General features: G+C 41.0%; 1 protein-coding gene across 1 annotated transcript in view; it reads left to right on the top strand.

Annotated features, from left to right (window-relative positions):
• The first annotated feature begins 3,849 nt into the window (after positions 1-3,849).
• Positions 3,850-22,036, top strand: part of LOC111143961 (ELKS/RAB6-interacting/CAST family member 2) — a 943,496-nt gene continuing 925,309 nt past the window's right edge. Inside the window, exon 1 of the mRNA XM_022497998.1 lies at positions 3,850-4,506. Coding sequence (XP_022353706.1) covers positions 3,850-4,506 — 657 coding nt within the window. The remainder of the gene's footprint in view (positions 4,507-22,036) is intronic.

The following is a 22,036-nucleotide window of genomic DNA, read 5'->3' as shown; positions in this document are numbered from 1 at the left end:
GGCTTTTAGCTGGGATGTTTTGGTTCTCCTTCTTGTAGCTCTCTTCATGTGATGTCTCATCTTCTGGGATTTTTAAAAAATTAACATATAATGTATTTTTTCAGGGATACAGGTCTATGAATCATCAGTCTTACACAATTCACAGCACTCACCATAGCACATGCCCTCCCCAGTGTCCCATCACCCAGCCACCCTACCCCACCCACCCCCCTGCCCTCCAGCAACCCTCAGTTTGTTTCCTGAGATTAAGATTGTCTTATGCTTTGTCTCCTTCCCTGGTCCCATCTTGTTTCATTTTTTACCTCCCTTCCCCTCATGACCCCCCCAACCTTGCCTCTCAAAATTCCTTATATCAGACAGATCATATGATAATTGTTTCTCTGATTGACTTATTTCGCTTAGCATAATATCCTCTAGTTCCATCCACATCGTTGCTAATGGCAAGATTTCTTTTTGATGGCTGCATAGTATTCCTCTCTCTCTCTCTCTCTCTCTCTCTCTCTCTCTCTCTCTGTGTGTGTGTGTGTGTGTGTGTGTGTGTGTGTACATATGCATATATACATACACACATACCACGTCTTCTTTATCCGTTCATCTGTTGATGGACATCTAGGCTCTTTCCATAGTTTGGCTATTGTGGACATTGCTGCTATAAATATTCGGGTGCACATGCCCCTTTGGATCACTACTTTTGTATCTTTAGGGTAAGTACCCAGTAGTGCAATCACTGGGTCGTAAGGTAACTCTATTTTCAACTTTTTGAGGAACCTCCATGCTGTTTTCCAGAGTGGCTGCACCAACTTGCATTCCCACCAACAGTGTAGGAGGGTTCTCTTCTGGGATCTTTTTGTGTGACTTCTCTTTCCAGTAAGATAGCTTGGACCTTAAATCTCTGTTGTTTTTTTTAGGGCTGCTAGGCCTTTTAGAGCCAGGCTCAGAGCTGGAACAGTGTCACTTCTGCAGGAGATGCTGGTATAAGTAGTCACAAGGCCAAACAAATGAAATAGAGACTAAAAAGACAATCTAAAAGATCTTTATTATAGAAATTTTCACACATACAAATAAACAAAAGAAAATGAAAACCATTTGGAATCCCACCACTTGATAACGTTTTATGTGTGTTGTCCCAGTCTTCTCTTTAAGTAATGTGTATGTATGTGTGTTTTATGTAAGTCAAAAAATGTTTTGTAGTCGTTCCCGACGAGTGTGTCACGAATATCTTTCCATCTCATTAACTATTCATGTTATGGTTACATTATTCTATCCACTGTCAGTCTGTCTCTTTCATCATTTATGTAACTGAATCCTATTGTTGGAATTGTTGATCTGCCTTTTCTACAGAACAGATTATCATGCAAAAATCTTAGATACAAAATGATTTTTGTGTATTTTCAAGTAAAATAAAATATAGCTCTAAGTAATGTAAACATTTGAAACTAAGTTCCTTAGTTAGAAATGAGTGTAACTCTTGGGACTTTTTAGGGAAAGGAGGAGACTTTATGGAAAATATTTCTTCATACTGTATATGAGGACTTTTTAGGATGTAAAGCACAGATACCCCAAGTAGAATTGAATGTAATGAAAAAAGAAACTTATGAGCAAAGGTATACATTGTCTGTTGCTGCAGTAATGCTGCAGAACATCCAGCTGCAAAACATCATTGACATAATAAGAAGTATTTGTTTTGTCCATTAGTGTATGGGGCTCATTGGATATCAGCTGGACTTGCTCATGCCTCTGTGGTCAGCTGTGGGTTGGCTAGGCAGCTCTGCTCATCTTGAGTGGGCTTGCTTAAATGTCTTGGGGTTGGTTGGCTATTGGCCAGGACACCTTGACTCTATTTCGTATTTCTCAACTTCCAGCAAGCAAGACGGGGCATATTCTAATTACTATTGCAGAGGAAAATGAGCAAGAAAGTAGATACACAAGAGCTGCTTTAGGCCTCTGCTTCCTTCACATATGCTACCACCTTATTGGCCAGAACAAATCATATGAGTGAACTCAGAGTCAGATTGGGAGGGCACTGCCAAGGACATAGATGCAAGAAGGAGTGATGAATTGGGGTCAATAATTCAGTCAGTCTGCCTGGCATGTGTAGCTAAAATGGTCTGGAGTAGATGTACCTTCAGTGAGTGCTGGATCCAGGGTATCAAGTGATGTCACTTGGTTTGATTTCATACTATCTAAAGTTTGGCTCTGGGGTGCCTGGGGGCTCAGTTGGTTAAGCAACTGCCTTCAGCTCTGGTCATTACCCCAGGTCCTGGGATGGAGCCCTGCATGTATCTCCTTGCTCAGTGGAGAGTCTGCTTCTCCTTCTCCCTCTGTCTGCCACTCCCCTTGCTTGTGCTCTCTCTCTCTCTCTCTCTCTCTCTGTCAAATAGATAAATAAAATCTTGGGGAAAAAAAAAATTTGGCTCTGCTTTCCTTTGCATTAGCTTTACTCCCTAGGCAGCCGTTTCCATGTGGAGGTCCTCTGAAGCTCCATCTCAAAAGCAAGTAATTCTAGCTGCAAAAGAGCTTGTCTTTCCCAATTGTTCCAACTAAAGTATGGTGTAACTCTTTTTGGGCCAATGTGGACCACATGCCTATCCCTAACCTAAGGTCACTAAGGTAGTCAGTGTTAGAATAGAAATTTGAACCCTGGTTTGCCCTTCTCCAAAATCTGTGATCTTAGTGTCTAAAACGTGAAGAAAAATAAAGTATACTAAACATATCCTCAAAGGAAGAGCGGGAGGCCATTATGCACCACAATAAGGCCATTTGGGCCCAACATTGAAGGGATAATCACAACTCTGTATCCCAGCTACATAAAATTCTGCAACAAAGTTCTTGAGTGACTATGACAGGGAGCTTCTACTACTCTTCTCCAGGGGGTATGGGCCCAGGAGCTCTAACATGGTCTACTATTCCCTTGTGCCATTTCTCTTTAGGTGTAAATTAGTGTGGAGTGATTATTTAGGTCAACCAGAATGGAAAAGAAGTCCCAAAACACCAGCCTGAAAGAAGTGTGTGAAGGGAGAAAAAGACAGGACTACCATTTTCTCTGGTAATAGCATTCAGGATCTGGCTAGATGTACAGGAGTCTTGATGGTCGAGCCTTCTTTTTTTTCTTCTAGCTCCAAAATGGCCAATAGGTTCACTCCTGAGCCAGTGTGAGTTGATTGGTGGTAAACCCTCTAGAGTGTTGAGAAGAGTTCCTGCCTTAGCGGAAATGAGGACTGTGGTGGATTAGTGATGTCTGGAATGTGTACAGCAGTGAGAAGTAACAACATGCTCGACTATTATGTGATGTCCTAGGAAGAAAAAGCTTCTCAGAGTCACTGTCAAGCCACTTGTGTATGGGGGCCATGCCCCTAGGATGGAGTATTTTATAGCAAATTTCCCTATGATGAGGAATTCTATGGTGAATTTTCTGGAAGTCCCAGCTGTCACTTAGCACAAACCAAAATGCAGAGCATCATTTTCCTGAGGAAAAATGAGCTGCTTCTCTGCTCTGAGAACTTTTGAGCTAGGGGGGGAAATAGATAAAATGTTTACATGTAGTAAATAAAGTTTGGGACTACTTAAAAAAAATGAATATGGGTGTGGCTATCTATTGTTCTTGTATCTGTCATTATCATCATTGACCTATCAATATATTTTTAAAAATACAATAAAGTCAGAGTTCTAAAGGAGTTTGTTTTTGATTTTTTTTTTTTTTCTCATTTTTCAGATCCTCTGGAGTCATTTTCTGGAACAGACTGTGAAAAGAATGCATTGAAAATTCTGGCCAATAGTGGAAATACTGGCTTAACCCCCAACTTAGTATAACATTCCTTCTCTTCAATAGCACCTCATAATAGAAGAAAAATGTATGGAAGTGCAAGAACAATCACCAATCTGGAAGGTAGTCCTTCCAGATCTCCTCGTTTGCCAAGGTCTCCTCGTTTGGGCCACAGAAGAACAAGCAGTGGGGGAGGTGGAGGAACAGGCAAGACACTGTCCATGGAGAACATCCAGTCCCTTAATGCAGCCTATGCTACGTCTGGACCTATGTACCTGAGTGATCATGAAGGGGTGGCTTCGACAACTTACCCAAAGGGCACCATGACTCTGGGAAGGGCCACAAATCGAGCTGTATATGGAGGCCGAGTCACAGCCATGGGGAGTAGTCCCAATATTGCTTCTGCTGGACTTTCCCACACAGATGTTCTTTCATACACGGATCAACATGGTGGTCTGACTAGCTCATCCCATCATCACCACCATCAGGTCCCTTCCATGTTGAGGCAGGTAAGGGACAGCACAATGTTAGACCTTCAAGCTCAGCTCAAGGAACTTCAGAGAGAGAATGACCTCCTCCGGAAAGAACTAGACATCAAAGACAGCAAGTTAGGATCTTCCATGAACAGTATCAAGACCTTCTGGAGTCCTGAGCTCAAAAAGGAGAGAGTCTTGAGGAAAGAAGAGGCAGCCCGAATGTCCGTTCTCAAGGAACAGATGAGGGTGTCCCATGAAGAAAATCAGGTGGGTTATGACTCATCTCTGTGTTTTTCAGCCTTGGCTTTTCACTGAGTAGTTGATGCTTTGCAGATGGCACCACGACCTATGCGGAAGAAAGTTCAGCATCATCAAGAAAGCTATGGTTTAGGACGTGTTTGACTTAGAGACTACAAAAGGTCATACAAGCAATATGAAATTATAACTTCTGATCTTATTTTCCATTAACTTTTTCACACTGTTGCAGAAGAGGGGGAATCATTCTTTATTGCCTAACTTTTATACTTTTTTTTTTCTTTTTCAGCAGTAACAACAGCAGCTCAGATGTACTTCCCTCTGCATCGAAGAGGAAAATGTTAATTTTTGCAAGAGTAGACACTTTAACAGCAACATTTAAAGAGCCACATTTGACTGATGAATTGATTTATTTTTGAAGTGAGAGCAACTTTATTTCTTTCTAGAATGAGTGGAGTTTATTCTCTAAACAGCAAACCAAATAATATTAAGTAACACTGGGTGCAATGGGTTTGATACCAGGTTGGAGAAACAAAAAAATTTGTAACCTGGTCTTTCCTTTATCCATTCATATTAAATAAGCATGTACTAGTGCAAGACACCTTCTTACTCTTTGATCTATCTTCCATGTTATAGCAAGATTAGTTTTCCCTGTGTCTACTTTCAGTTACACCATTTCTCTGCTTTACAGACCTCAATAATTACTTATTGGCTTCAGAGTGAATTCTGCCATTTTGGCTGAGCCAATAGCACCTTACTTTGGAAGGCCTGAGCCAGGCTTTCCAGCCTTATCTCATACCCCCTCCCTTCGCATCTCCTGTGTTACCTGCACTCCCACTTGGGTGATTCCTGCACTTACTCAGGGTTTTACCCCTTCAGTTCTTTGCTCTTTCTGTTCCCTTTCTCTGGTAGCTTTCTACCAGAGTAAGGTTTCCCTTCTCTGGAAGCCTCTCCCTTCCTTTTCCCTTTTATTGTTGGCTAGTCTCCATTTCCAAATCCTACCTATTCTGTGGGGCTCATTTATCTGCTCCTGTTTTCATAAGGGCCTCGGAGTCTGACATTCCTGGGTTTAAATCCCAGCTTCACCTCTTACGAGTATTGAGATAAGTGCTAGGAGATGGGGAGTAGAGTGCTGTGGCATTTGGTGGAAAAATTTCCGGGTATCATTTAACTTTCTGTAGAAATTTGAGATAATTCTAACTTGGCTGACCTTGTGATTCTTTGATAATTGGTCTTGATGTTGGCCTCACGAAGCTCTCTGCCTTTCTAGGGGTTGTCTACTGGCCCTCCTATCTGTTGCCCTGGATACCACCCCTTGGAGTCCAAGTATCTTTAGAAGCATTTCTGATCTTTGTGAGAATCTGTTCTTCATTCTCTTCTATGTGTAGAAAGCAATCACCTTATCCTTTTGACTATCTGACAGAGTCTTTGCTGGTTTTCAGATGTGAAAGTGTGATTTTTAGTTGGAACAGAAAGTTTTGTTCTTCGGTCCTAAATCAAATTAATGCTCTTTACTATCATTTCTGCTTTTCCCCCCTGACTTTGCTGGTTTGTGATGTCTTTATGAACCTGTCACTGCTATGTGTATTTCCCTAATTCTGTACTGGTTTTCTTATTTAGTTGTTTTGGAAAAATGGTTCAGCTATTTAGGAATCATGCAAGTAATGACAAAAAGTTTGAAAGCCATTCTTTAAACTGTCAGCTCAAAAATTACTTTTATCTTATGTTGCTATCATTAAATTTTTTTTGAGCACAGACTCTCACTTACACATGTATGTTTACTTATAAATTACATGATGTGCTATTATGCCAATCTATTATGTGTCTTTTCCGACATTCACACAGAATTAAATATGTATGGAAGTTGTTGACAAAATAAAATAAATGACATATTGAGGTACATTTTAATGTACAAACAAAACCTTCATGCTGTTGTAAAAGCATTTTAAACCCCTTGTCTATTTTGTAACGGTTAGTTTAGTTTAAATATCCATAATCCTACTTAACTGTCCCAAGTTGCTGTAAGCCAGAAATAAGTGAATACTTGAGGGGGCTCCTAGTACCCCTTCCTAATTCTGGAGAATACTATGATCATAGGCTACCTTAGGTACTATGGGTGCCCTATGATCATGTGACATATGATCCAGTAAAAGCTCCAGTGTTAACCTTTCTATTAAATATAATTAAAATGTAATCATTTTTTTTTTTAAAAAGATTTTATTTATTTATTTGACAGACAGAGAGATCACAAGTAGGCAGAGAGGCAGGCAGAGAGAGAGGAGGAAGCAGGCTCCCTGCTGAGCAGAGAGCCCGATGCGGGGCTCGATCCCAGGACCCCGAGATCATGACCTGAGCTGAAGGCAGAGGCCTTTAACCCACTGAGCCACCCAGGCGCCCCTGTAATCATTTTCTTTTTTAGGCTAAAAATGCAAAAGGAGGAAGCAGCATGGAGAGTTTGAAAAGTCAATTTACTTGCAGTATTAGGTAGTATTACAAAGTAAAGAATATAAAGATTGACAAAAAGCAAGTTATTTTTTAAAAATTGAAGCACGTCTCCTTCTCCTGTGGGAATTATGTCAGGATCTGTTTTAGGAGTATATGAGTACCTATTGGTCAGGATGGGGTGGATCCTTCTGCAGCAATCAAATCTCAGTGGCTTAACACATCAAGGTTTCTTCTTATTCACTGGAAATATGAAGTAGGTCAGGTGACTCCAGGGCAGCCCTCCTCCAGGCAGTGACTCAGGATTCAAGCTTTCTGCATCTTGGCACATGGCTTCAGGAGTTGTCACACCAGAGGAAGAGGGTGTGTGGAGATGGCACATTGGCTCCTCAGTTCCTTGGGCTGGAAGTGACCCAATTGCAAGGGATTGGGAGTTATAGTATAGTCCTCTCTTTTTTCCAGGGAGGAGAGTAAGATACGAAGGACATCTAGAAATTTCTACCAGTGGGGTTTTGGTGTTCGTTAAAAAGTGGAGCTAGATGAAATAAAGCTTGGGGAACAATTTAGACTCCTGCTGTTGCTGCTGTTTCTATTATTACTACTACTGCGACCAGTAGACCTCTTTTGGGGGCTTACTATGTGCCAAGCATTGTTCTTGGAGCTTTGTGTATATTAGCTTATTTACTGTTTGCATTAGTCACCTTGAGTAGGTGCTAGACTTTTTCTTGTTTTGCAGATGAAAAATAAATGTAGAGAGAATGAGCAGCTTGCCTAAGTTCACACAGCTAGTTAATGAGAGCTGGTCTTCAAGGCTTTGGTCTAGTTCATGGAAATGTCTAGGAACTTAACTTATGTTCACCTACTCCTTACAGGAACACTGAACTGTGACTGTAATCTTAGTTTAATGGGAAGATCGTATATGTTAGATGAAAAAAATGACTTGTTCTGATAGAGTGACTAAGAATGTGATTTAGTTTAATGTATTTTTATTCCTTTTTTTTTAAAAAGATTTTATTTATTTATTTGACAGACAGATCACAAGTATGCAGAGAGGCAGGCAGAGAGAGAAGGGGAAGCAGGCTCCCTGCTGAGCAGAGAGTCTGATGCGGGGCTCGATCCCAGGGCCCTGAGATCCTGACCTGAGCCGAAGGCAGAGGCTTAACCCACTGAGCCACCCAGGTGCCCTAGAATTTTTATTCTTTTTTTTTTTTGGGGGGGGGGATTTTTATTCTTAATTAGGAATTTATTTCATATTCCTAGAAGAGGTTTTTTTCCTGTTTAGAATTCCGACCATTTACCATTATTGACTGTAATTTCCCTTTAGAGGAAAAAATCATGGAAAATTTTTCTATATGAAAGAAAAAAATGTAAAGCCAATGGGGAACATTTGACTGTGGCTTCTTATGCACAGCAACCAGAGACTGCATCTGCAAATGTAGTTCAACCAGTGTCTGTTTGGATAATTAGACGTTTGCTAGCATAAATTCAGGTGATCTAAAACAATTTGAACTATACTACGTGAATACAAATGGGAAGCAAGTCCATCATAGGGTAGAGGTCAGGAAGCTCAAGTGCTCTTGTGTATGAGATTCATGGTTCTGTGTACTTAATGGTCAGTAATACAAACCTTTCACTCTTATGTGCAGTGTTGAGGAGGGAAACCACTCATCAGTTCTTTTGCACTATATTTTGAAGTTCTAGTGATTCTGTCCAGGGGAGGTGAACCCAACTCCTGATCTAAGAGAGGATGTTGAACACCTTTCCTGTGTTATAGAAAGGGCAGGACATTTGCAACCTTGGGGGCAATTGGGTAGGGAGCTGTGACCAAATATCATACAGGCAAAGGATAGATACTCAGGTTCCTGGATGGGTATTCCATCCCAGACACCTATCCAGACTCCTCACTTCTATCCCCTAGACTCTCTCCAAGGTGCTAATTCTCAGCCACGTAGATCTGCATGAACAGAAATAAATTTGGGACCACTAAGAGTTGTAGTATTGGCATTTGGAATCACTGGAGTGCATGGATGCAGTTACCCTTATGTTATCACTTGTGCTTTTTGCTTCATGGTGTACTTTCTTGAATGGAGGAAGAGGGTGGTGGAGTATTATGATGGCTAATTCTTTGAAATGGTGTGAACCCATAGCCTCTGCTCTCAATGTCACCCCTGTAGACTGATTTGGGGAGAGGTGAGAAGAAAAGATTTGGAGTGGGTGTTTGGCTGCCACTTGAGGTAGCCCCCTTATTATTTGTAATAGCCTGTGGAGTTGGGGTGGATGTTGAGGGCAGGAGAATCCAACTCCTGGAAAGTTAAGTGACCTAATTTTCTCTTAAAGTTTATACAATTGTCTTTTCTTTACCCCTTCATTCTATTTACTTGCATGATAGAGATCAGAGAGGGAAAACATGATAGAGAAGAAATTTTCAGAAAGTTCATAAGGACTTATGTCTTGCGGTTTGATGTGTATAAGTTATTGACTTTTCATATTCCTGGATTTTTTTGGGTAGTTATTAACTTTATATTTCTAATAGATTACTTTTTCTAAATTAGATGTGTATTAAGTAGTTTTGAGATGTTTTCCTAACTTGTGCATGGCTAGCCAAGGATCTGCTTGAATATAAATAGCATCACACGCTGGGAGATTGTACTCGATCTAATATTTACCCATCTTGTGCACGAAGAAGTGGGACAAGGTCACTGGGAAACGTAACCTAAGAAGTGTAAGTAAACCTGCCTGGGGAGTTTTATGGCTTTGAAGCAATGGTTATGTGATCATTTCTATTTCTGGCTTAACACAATAGGAAATAATCTACTCTAAATCAATATTAGTATGGGGTTTTGATGAGTTTTTTTTAGCTAGTGTCAACGTATGATTTTTTTGGTTCTCATTCTGAGCTTATAACTTGAACAGGTCAAGATAGGTCACGTTTCCATGTTTCTTTTATTATTGTTTTTTTCTTTTTAAAGATTTTATTTATTTATTTGACAGAGATCACAAGCAGGCAGAGAGGCAGGCAGAGAGAGAGAGAGGGAAGCAGGCTCCCCGCTGAGCAGAGAGCCCGACGCGGGACTCGATCCCAGGACCCTGAGATCATGACCTGAGCCGAAGGCAGCGACTTAACCCACTGAGCCACCCAGGCGCCCTGTTTTTTGTTTTATTTGATTAACTCTAGGGCCATTTCAACAGGGGTCATTAAACTCTGTTCTGAAATACTGCTGTCACTGGGAGTGTCCAGATACGAAGAGCTGTGTCAGTTGGAAGAAGGTGGTAGAATTCATTCTATTTCCTGTTGGGAAGATGGCGAGGTAGCTGCACTGTGAAGGGAGCATCCACTAACAGTTAAATGCAGCTGCAGTCCCCTTGAGTACTGGGTGTTTGTGAAATCAAGGACTCAGCCTTGCAGTGTCCAGGTCCATCCAGTCTGTCGATGGGACTTAAATATATTCACTGTTCAGATAGACCCGTTTTATCCCTGTGCCTTCTTTCAGACTCCATTCCTCCTGCTACTCTGAATCTGAGATCCATGGATCCATCAAAGCCACCTTTCCAAAGTATTTCCAGGGAAGCAATACTTTCCAGACGGGATTTCCCAGTCAAATAAACTTGAGACATGACATACTAGATACTCCTATCCTGGAAATCCATAATGCATAATGTTATGGGTTGAATTATGTTCCCCTCTAAATGATATGTCAGAATCTTAATCCCCTGTAACTCAGAATGTGATTTTATTTGGAGATAAGGCCTTTTGAGAGGTAATCAAGTTAAAATGAGGTCATTTGGGTGGGCACTAAGCCAATATGTCTAATGTCCTTACCAAAAGGGGAAATTTGGGCACAGACATAAACATGAACAGAGGGAAGACCACGTGAAGAGACAGGGAGAAGATGGCTACCTACCATCCAAGGAAGGAGGCCTGGATTCTTCCCTCACAGTCCTCAGAAGGAAGCAACCCCACTGATACCTTGATCTGGATCTTCTAGCCTCCAGAACTATGAGGCAATAAATTTCTGTTGTTTAAGCCACCTGGTTCGTGATTCTTTGTTATGGCAGCCCTAACAAACACATACGATATATCAGCATGTGAAATGAAATGCTCTAACTCTTGCAGTTAAAAAAATGATGATGATTATTATTTTTTTTAAAGATTTTATTTGCTTATTTATTTATTTGACACACAGAAAGAGAGAGAGATCACAAGTAGGCAGAGAGAGAGAGGGGGGAAGCAGGCTCCCCGCCAAGCAGAGAGCCTGATGTGGGGCTCGATCCCAGAACCCTGAGATCATGACCTGAGCTGAAGGCAGAGGCTTTAACCCACTGAGCCACCCAGGCGCCCCTAAAAAAATGATTATTAAGAGGACACTTGGGTGGCTCAGTTGGTTGAGCAGTTGAGTGTCCGACTCTTGATTTTGGCGCACATCCTGATCTTGGGGTCGTGAGATTGAACCACGTGTCAGGCTGCATGCTCAATGGAGAGTCTGCTTGAGATTCTTTCTCTGCCGCCCCCCTCCAAAATAAATTTTTAAAAAAAGGAAAAAATATCTATTAAGTTTGCTTAACCCCAGCAAAGACCATGAAACTTTATCTTAAACCGAGCATCTATATATTGAGCAGCTGTTGCTGTAGTAATGCTGTGTAACAAGCCATTCCAAAACCTAATTGGCTTAAAAAGATAAGCATTTACCTCTCCCTCATGTATCTGCAGGTTGGGTGCAACTTAGTTGGGCAGAGCTGGACTTTTGACACCAGGCTGGAGGTTGAAAGTTGGCTTCAGATATGTTCTACATGTGTCCACATTCTCCTTGGGACAGAATCTATTCAGTAATTCCACTTATGGTGGATCATAGATGCCAAGAGTCCAACCAAACCACACAGAACACTTTTAAAGCCTCTGCTTATATCAAGTCAACTCACATATTGCCCAAAGCATGTTACATGGCCAAGCCCAAAGTCAGTGGGGTCAGGGGAATATACTTCCTTCCAAGTCTCATATATATATAGTTATATAGGTTAACATATGGATGTTATTTTATACACACACACACACACGCACATAGTTTAATATGTATTTTTAATAACCTTATTTGTCATAAACTATAAATATTCTTTAAACTAAGCAAATAAAGGCCACACTTTGGAAAAGACTGCTTCAAGAGTAGCTCTAGAAGCAAGATATTAAAGTTTGAAACCTGTGAAGGCAGATGGCACTTTCAGTGTAACCAGTTCCTTCAGTGGCTGGGCCTTTCAGAGTGCCCTCATAATGCCTATTTAATGGCTCAGCATCAGGCTTCTCCCTTTCTGCCTCATGTAACTGGCCAATGAAACCCAAGTGGGAGATTCTGGGAAAGCTTTTTTTTGTAAATGTCACCAGCAATGTTCCTTCCCCCTTCTTCTTGTCTTAAGTGTTGATTTGTTGCCTGGGGCTGTGACAGCTGTGTAGTAACCATGAAAGAAAGGCCATGCCAAGCACAGAGACTAAAGCACAGAGATTATGTCTTACCTTCACTGAGCACTTGCAGTAGCACCCACAGGGACTGGCCTCCAGCCTGCTAGTCATATGAGAAAATAACCACTAGTGGTCTAATTCACTGTTGGTTGGGCAGCTCAATACCTTCCTAACTGATAAAATAAAAAATTATTAATTGATAATATTTTTCATAATAATTATAAGTCATGATAACCAGAAAAATAGGTGCATTTCAGTGGAGTGAAATGAGATCTTAAAGGACCTTACACATTAGAATGAAAAAACCTACTTACTAATAGTATTGGGCAACACTCCAAAGTAGTGACAGAAAAGTTTTTAAGCCTATATAGATGTGGGGTGCCTGGATGGCTCAGTGGGTTAAGCCTCTGCCTTTGGCTCAGGTCATGATGCCGGGGTCCTGGGATGGAGTCCCGCATCAGGCTATCTGCTCAGCGGGGAGCCTGCTTCTTCCCTGTCTGCCTGCCTCTCTGCCTACTTGTGATCTCTCTCTGTCAAATAAATAAATAAAATCTTAAAAAAAAAAGCCTATATAGATGAAAAATGGAGACTTATTAGTTCCTGTAATGAAGTTGCAGGAAGGCTTGGATATGGAACTTGGGGTTGACTACATCCAGTGCCTCAAACTGTAGCAGGATTTTGTCTCTCATTATTGTTCATCTCTGGTTCTTGATATCTGCCTCCATCTACGTGTAAGCCTCATTTTTGTCTTTGATGTGTTGGGTGGTCTTGGCTGCCTGTACCCCAGGGTCATAACTGAAGGGTTAAGGGATCCCTATGTCTTTACTTCCCATTTGGAAAATTTGCAGGACTTTGGTCTCACCTTAGTCATATCCTGCCTCCAGGACTTGGTGAGTGTGTACAGCTGGGGCAAGGGATAGGTATGTGAGAAGGGGTTATTGTGACTGGTGAGCCCTTTAGATTGCAGGCATTGGGTGAGGGGAGGTTCTTTACAGGAACTGAGATGAAGGACAAAGCGATGCTGTAGGAAAAAAACAGACTTTTATTGCACTGACTTGAGTTGTCATTAGTCACCTTCTTTCTTCAAATATCTTAAGGGTTCATAAGTCATATTAAGAGACTGAGGGGTGCCTGAGTGACTCAGTCGGTTAAGTCTGACTCTTGATTTCTGCTCAAGTCATGATCTCAGGGTCATGGAACTAAGCCCTGTGTCAGTTTTCTTACTCAGTGGGGAGTCTACTTGAGATTCTCTCCCTCCTTCCTTTGCCCCTCCCACACTGTGTTCTCTCTCTCTCTCTCTCTCTCAAGTAAATAGATAAATCTTTAAAAAAAAAGAGAGAGACCTGGGGTGCCTGGGTGGCTCAGTGGGTTAAAGCCTCTGCCTTTGGCTCAGGTCATGATCTCAGGGTCCTGGGATCGAGCCCCGCATCAGGGTCTCTGCTCAGCGGGGAGCCTGCTCCCCCCCCCCTGCCTGCCTCCCTGCCTACTTGTGATCTCTCTCTCTCTCTGTCAAATAAATAAGTTAAAAAAAAATAAAAAAAATTAAAAAAAGAGACCTGAGAAATTAAGTCAATCAAATGTCGTATAGGTATATAACTTTTTTCATTTTAACTCTGATTTAAAGTAAGAGTGTTTATGTATGCCTTCCCCAATGTTGCATAGGCACGCAGATTTAGAACTGCATAATATAAACCAGTTTAGCACCACAGCATAACTTGAATTTTGGAAGGACATGTCCTGAATTTTACAAGGACAACAACAACAAAAGTTCACCTTCCTCATCTTGAAATAGTCTTCAGCTCTTCAGAGAACTGTAGCTTTTGTCTACCTTTCCAGAAAGGTGGAAAAACTTTGGTCCAGACTTAGGCAATGACCAACTTAGACTGAAACCACAATTTTAAATGGCTTTCCTGGGTAGGTGAAAACTTCCTTTGGTTCTGAAGATAGATGAGATGGCACAGAGCCAACAGTTGATTTCTTTGTTTGCTAGAATGTAGGAGAATGATTTGAAGCGAGCTACACACATCTTTGTCGCAGATGTCAGCTGTTTTGCCTCCGTAATCTCTTGCAGTCAGCCCTAGAATCAGCCATGTGCACTGCATTAGTAGCCTTACGGATTTTTATTCCCAGGTTTTATTTTATGAAAGACATGGCTAATGGGGGGAGGAATATAAACATTCCTATAGGCTGGACCTTGGGAGAGCTAAATGACTTCCATCTTCCATTTTCTCTCTGGATCATTTTATTTTGGCAAAGGGGTAGCAACAGCACACCAGGAACTAAAGAAAACATTTTGGAATATTGCAATGGATAGATTATTTTAGTCTCACTTGTGCCAAGGCACTTTTTGAAACCAAGCTCTAGGGGGAGAAGGCAGAGGGAGCGGTCACCCTCAAAAAATTCACTGCCTAATAAAATTCCCTACAGACAACATCCTCAGAGGATTTTAAGAAGCAAGTCTATGTTGACAGGAGAAAAGTAACAGAGTGATTTTATTGGCCAAAGCAGATGGGGTGGTTTCTGAACTTAGCCTCCTCTGGCCAGAGTGCAATTTCAGTTTCTATAATTAGTTGCAGGTGGAGCTCTTGTGTTGCTGTTTAGGAGTCCACTGACATCTGTGTGCAAATTCCCACCACCCCCAGTTGGCATTTGGACTCAATAAGTGGTTTTGGCTTTGCAAGAATATAGAAAATTGTAAATCTATTTCATACACGCGCGCACACACACACACACACACACACACACACACACTCACAGCTGCTCTAAAGGTCAGATTCTGAAAGCTGTGGAAAGCATTTTCAAAAGTTTGGGAAGTAGGTTTTAGGCAGAGTGTGGGCATGTAGCCAAGAGCTAGGGCAGTTCGACAAACAGAAATCTGGCACGTTCTGTTTCTCTGTGAAGCCAGCATTTGTTTATATCTTGGAAGTGATGTGCAGCGATTTTGTTTTCAGTGGGAACATTCTGGAGAGAAAAAGTACAGCTACTTCCTGTCTTATAAACCAATGGCTGGGATTGTACTGTCTGGTTTGGCTATGTACACTGCTTAAGTTAACTTACCTGTTCTCAGGTGAGGGCAATTTGCCTCCCAAGGGACATTTGGCAATGTCTGGAGACATTTTTCGTTGTCACTACTGGAAGGGGTGACATCCAGTGGGTAGAGGCTAGGGATGTTGCTAAACAGCTGAAAGTGCATAGAATTGAGCTCAACATTATCTGGCCAAGAATGTCAATACCTACAATGATGAGAAACCCTGAGTTAATTGGGTGATTACTGTATCTTCATTTTTTTTTTAATACCTTGCCTACACTCAATTCTTTCACTTTGTGGAGTGATGATCAAAATGTATGTATTGATGCAAAAATATTCATATAAAAGGTAAAGCCTGATTCAACATTGTGTGGGAAAGAATTAATTGTAAATGATATCTTTTTTTTTCTTTTTTCTTTTTTTTAAAAATAATGACCTGGACTAGTAACCATGAATCTTCAAATACCTTGATTCTTTTGGAGGTGGATATTTGGTAAATAGAGATTAATCTTTTAAGGAAATAGACAACCCTTTAAGGAAATGAACTTTTTTTTTTTTTAAAGAGAGAGAGAGGGAGAGAGAGAGAGAGAGAGAGAAGGTGGGAGGGGCAGAAGAAGAGATAGAGAATCTTAAGCGGACTCCACACCCAATGCAGAGCCCTACACAGGGCTCGATCTCACAACCCCGAGTTCATGACCTGAGCTGAAATCAAGAGTCAGACACTTTAACTGACTGAGCCACTCAGGCACCCTGAAACCTATTTTTTAAACCATCATTTCTTTATAACTTTACTGGCTTTTTTTTTTTTAAGACTTTATTTATTTATTTGACAGAGAGAGGGAGATCACAAGTCGGTGGAGAGGCAGGCAGAGAGAGAGAGAGAGAGAGAGGAGGGGGCAGGCTTCCCACTGAGCAGAGAGCCCGATGCAGGCCTCGATTCCAGTACCCCGGGATCATGACCTGAGCCGAAGGCATAGGCTTTAACCCACTGAGCCACCCAGGTGCCCCTTTACTGGCTTTTTATGGTGTTTTTTGACTATGTCTGATACTGATCTTGGAAAGGAAAGGGAGAGAGAATAAGCATTTTTTAGCTCCTATTATGTATCAGGAATTTAGTAGTTGCTTTCCGTGTGCGTGAGCTCAACAGCCCTGCAAAACATGGTACCCCCATTTTATAGATGAGAAACAAGACGGAGAGATTAAATGGCCTGCCAGAGGCCTCACCCTTAGGTAGAGCTGGAATTTGAATCTGAGGTATGCTTTAGCTTCAAAAATGTGTTCTTTCTATTGTCTTAATGAGAAAAACAACAGATTTGCTTGAAAACCAGGGAATTTGGTGTGGAAATGGAAGCCCTAATATAGAGTGGAAGTAGGAATGTACTGCTTGAAGGTTATCTTAAGGATGCTGTCAAGAAGTTATACAGGAAGAACAGAAAGCCAGAACAAGGAAGGGAGCATGTTTTCAAGAACAACAGAGGAGAGAGGGAAGCAGGAAAGACCAAATGCATTCTTGTCAATTACATGTGCAGAGGAGAATGCCAGAGGAAAACTCCTATCTTGGAAACCCACCCAGAAGGATGGGAGGAAGCAACTCCAGGGACTGGCTGGAAAATTAAAACTGCAGGTGGCAGAAGAATGAGAGAGATCATCTCTCAGAATGCTCATTAATGTTCTGGCAGATCTGCTGAGGTAGTTATGACTTTGACAAATTCACTGGATCCTTAAGGGCAGGGCTTCAGGAATGGGGAAATTCTTTATTACGGATTATTGTATCCAGTGAGGATGGTCTCATTAATCTAGATAGAATTCTTTCTGAACTTGCCTCTCTCTACAGGAATTTAAAGGTACATGGATAGCTTCCTGACCCAGTACTCCACTCAACTGGGGCTCTAGGCATCCTTTTCAGGTGGTTTCTGTCTGACCTCAGGGAATGGTTACACCTATTCAGAGTTTGTCTTTGGATTGTCCTCAATCTTGTGTCTCCAAGTCAGATCTTGCCCTCTTGGGTCCCAGCATTCCTGGTTTCCACTTCTCCCAGCAACTTTCCCCTATGAAACCTCTTCTTTGTCTTCTTTGAGAATCCAGCTCATTTTTTTTTTTTTTAATAATTGATTCAGTTACCACTTATTTAAGGGAAAATGTAGTTCCAATTAGCAGAGGCCCATTCAAACATGTTGAAGGGGAAAAGAAAGGGATTTACTAGGAACATAGAAGAGTTCTTTTCAGGCCCTAAATGTAGATAGGGCAGTCAGGTGTCCCTGGGGGTTGGAATAAAGATAGTTGGAAAATAATCAGGTATAAAAGACAAAGTCAGTTGTTCATTATTTTTGCCTCCTGTCTCTCTACTTTCTTTCTTGATGCCTGTTTTTATATGCTGCTTATGAAAAAGTGAACACTCAAGGAAAGCATCTTCTCCATTCAAGTGCTTAACTGAGACTGCCTAGAGTTGCTTGGTTTCAATTTCAAATTCAGAGAACCAAAAATCTCATTGGCCCAGCGTGAATCCAGAGTTTGTGCTAGGTCCAGTCAGCTGTGCCCAAGGGAGTCAGGAGAAGCACAGTCTCTCAGCAGAATTATGGAAAGAATCTTTCTGAGAAAGGATCATGATGGGTAGATTCTCTAAGGAGGAAACATAAGGTTAAGTTGGTAAGGAGGAAAGGATAGCCCTTGCTGGGAAATACCTTTGTGCAACACATAAATGGGAGCTTACCTTTTTCAGTTTTTAAGAAGGCCACAAGCAGAGAAAGGTAACTACTCTCACCTCTGTCTGTAGACAGCTGTTTCAAGAGCAACATCAGTAGCCTTTTGGGATCTCCTGACCTTCACACCCACGTTGTCAATCCCTTATCTCTGATGGTGCCCACTGGAGAAAGTCTAGAGATGGTATTAACTGACAGCAGGATCAAATCATGCTGTCTTATCTTAGTGGACCCATGTGGTTTTTTTTAATATAATGTCAGATCACATCCTCTATGGAACTTAAAAAAATTCTCCACTTTTTATAAACTCCTTTAGTCTTATTAAAGAATTGGGTCTCCAAAGTGGATGATGCCAGTTATAAACTTCCAGACTAGGATGCCAGTTATAAACTTCCAGAACTAGGCGTGTTATAATCTGGCATCTTCTATTTTAAGTTATAACAGTTAGCTTGAGTTCTAAAAAGTATTGTCTCCTGAGCATATATTATCTAAAAAGGAATTGAATAAAATTAAAATTCACTGATTCGTCCCTTGGGTGAACTTTCTGAAATATCCATGTAAAATAATATAGAAGTTCCCAAGGAGTTTTAGAACCAGAGAAATAAGTAAATATATGAGGGGGATAGTTGGACAGTGCACATAATGACCAAATTTAGAAATTGTTCAAATTTAGAAATGTAGCAAATAATAAAGTTTGCTTTCTCAAATTTTTTAAACTTCTGTTTGTGATTTTTAACTTTGGTGAGCCATGTACTCTTTTTAGAAGCCAATGAAAACTTTTATATCTTTTCTAGAAAAATATGCATAACCTGAATTGTGCACAGCATTTCACTTCCTTATCCCCACTCTAACCCCAAGGGCATCTGTCTAGATAATGCCATTTAATATTACATATTGCACATGTTTTAGGAGTAAGTAGTTCCTGGTAGTTAATGAAATGAATGAGCTCTTGGTAACGTGAAACATGTCTTCAGCTCACTGCTCTTCAATTTTTGCTGAGAAGCAGGGGACATGTGCCAGGATTTTGATGAGTTAAAAGGTGTGTACATTGGTAGGGTGGAAACTGATAGATGGACAGCACTACATTCACTAAACGTATTCAAGTACAATATCCTAGAGGTGATAGATTTTAGTCTACACTCAGGAATAAGTTATGACTGAAGAGTTTGTATGGGGTTGGGTGTCATACTGAATATATGTTCACATATTTTCATTAAGGACTTTTAGTTCATTATGTTTGTCTTGGGGTTCCAAAATTCCCAGTTCACTGCAGATAATTGTTTCCCTCCCCCCTTTTTTTTGGTGATTGCAGGTAAAATTGAACACTGCAGATAAATTGTGCTGTAGACATTTGTGATAGTGCAAGGAAAAAAAGGAATTTTGGAAGTTACAAAGTAAGGGTCATTGGGTACCTACTGTGTTCCCAGTAAAGACTAAGGGCTGAAGAAGGCTATAAAGTGTAAGACACTCTTACTATCTTGGAAAATCATTAGAGGACCATTTTTTTTTCCCCTATGTGGAACATAACTAAGGAACACAGCAGTGATGTACCTTGACAGTTTACTCTACCTTGGAACTTTACTTGAGCATGACATTTGGGTTAGGGAAGGAAGCTTCTTTCTCAGTTCTCTTTCTGAGAAGAGCCCTTGATGTGAGCTTTCTCTTCTGTAGAAGCCTAGCCAGAGTCCAGGAGAGTGGGCACAGCAGCTTTCCAACACCCAGATATTGTAGGGCTTCTGGAAGGGGTTGGGGAGGGGAAGTTGGAGAAAGTCTGGGCTCCTGCCTTTCTCAGGCGAGCATGTGAGCCTGTGAATCACTTTCCCATCCAGCACACCCACCTGACTACAATATGTTCCCTTGATAAGAATAAAGATGATCAGTATAGCTCGTAAAGCACTTCCTACATATACCCTAAATGAAATAATGATATTTCAAACACTGTGCTGAAGGGCTCACATATGGTATCTCATTTAATCCTCATGATGATCCTGTGAAGTAGGTACTGTTAATAATATCACTATTTTGGGATGCCTGTGTGGCTCAGTCTGTTAAGCAACTGCCGTCAACTCAGGTCATGATCCTGGGGTCCTGGGATTGAGTCCTGCATGGTTTCCTTGCTCAGCAGGAGCCTGCTTCTTCCTCTGCCTGATGCTTCCCCTGCTTGTGCTCTCTCTCTCTCTCTGTGACAAATAAATAAACAAAATTGTTTTTAAAAAAAATCACTATTTCATTTGGATGTAAGGCAAAGCTAGAGGAGAGATCACTTGTCCAAGGTTGCAGTTAGTAAGTGGCAGAGAGGGAATTGAGCCCAGCCAAATTAACTCCAAATTTGGTCTCCAGTCAGTCAACCCTGACTGTAGTATGGAGTGGCCAGCCGTGTGTACACAAGGTGATCTTAGGACAGGTATGGACTCTGCATTACACAACTTAGAGGCCCAAGCCACTGGGCTTTACAATGAAAAAGTCATTGCCTTTCCAAATCTCATCTAGTACTTCTGATGAACTTCAGTGAGAAAGTCTCAACTTGGTACCAGTCTTGATCACCTTCCTAATACCTGTTAGGTGTTTCCTGTCCTTATTGTAGGATGTGGAGTGACATTCCTAAATGATGCTTATATCATAATCTGGCAGCCCCAGTTTTCTCTTTGTATCTGATATGCTATCTGTTTAGAGTTTCTGTGAGCAGGCTGGTAATGTGGCCTTAGTGGGGGCTGTCTTCTTGGGTCTTGCATGACTATCTTTGACAGTGGTTGAGAGCACCAGGTTTGGAGGTGGATTGCTTGGGTTCCATTTCCAACTGTGGGATTTCAGGCAACCTTATCTTTCTGAAACTGTTTCCCCACTTGTGAAATAAGTGTAATAATAGTACCTGCTCTAGGGGTAAATTTACTGCTAGTGGAGTAAATTTAATAGGACTTAAGTTTAATTGGATTAAATGAGAGAGTCCAGGTAAAAAATATTTAGCACCATGCCAACATGAGTAAATATCCAAATAATAGATGATGATGATGATAACCATGAGGGAAACCAGTCTGAGGACAAAGTTGTCACATGGGGGAGGTAGAGTGCTAAAAGAATGGTAGAGAAATGGAATCAGAGCCATACCTGAAGATTGTCTTTTCTCTGATTTTCCTTTAATTTGTATAAGCCAATTTGAGTTCAGGCTTTGTTACTAATAGCTCAATGCATCTCGACTAATAGAGCCATGAATATTTAGGGCTTGCTGTTTAGAAGCTTTATAGTTACAAAAATGAGGAAGTCCCAGTTCCTGCCATGAGAAACTAGTCTAGCAGAGAAAATGCTGTACTCATAAAAACTTGTAAAAAAAGACCCATAAAAAAAGGAAGAAATTTGTCCCTGCCATTCAAAGATATAATTAAGTTGATTAGGAGTCCAGAGAAGGAAAAGATGAAGGAAGACTTTATATAGAGAAGGTGACATTAGAGATAGTCCCTGAGGATGGACAACTATTCAAAACTATTCAAAACCATTTTGAATAGTAGGTGGGAGCAGGGGTTTGTTGTAGAGGTCCAAGTTCTCAATGGAGGGAATGGCCAAGAAAAACTAGATGACTAGAGATTTATTCATAAAGCCTAGATATGGAGATAGGGCAAAGTAGTGGCCCAAGTATTACACTTCTATCTAAAGAGGAGAAAGAATTTGGCCCTTGGAGATCACTTTTTAAACTTTTCTAATTTAAGAGATGTTACTATGGCACATAATAGGCACAGAGGCATATGTTGGGACAAACTGTATTTTGTTTCTATGGGTTTTCCTATATGTTTCTGATTCTGTGAAATCCTCTGGGACTGCCATGGTACAGCACAAGGATGACTTTAAGAGCTCCACTGTAATACACCAAAGGTCAAAAGGGAAAGGTGCTTATTATACACAGCAGAAGCTATGGGTCTATTGGGTTGAGAA

The sequence above is a fragment of the Enhydra lutris genome, unplaced genomic scaffold, assembly GCF_002288905.1.
Source record: "Enhydra lutris kenyoni isolate GAN:26980312 unplaced genomic scaffold, ASM228890v2 scaffoldscaffold10, whole genome shotgun sequence".
Taxonomy (NCBI): domain Eukaryota; kingdom Metazoa; phylum Chordata; class Mammalia; order Carnivora; family Mustelidae; genus Enhydra; species Enhydra lutris.
The sequence above is the reverse complement of the archived record's forward strand: the minus strand, read 5'-3'. Positions and strand labels throughout refer to the sequence as shown.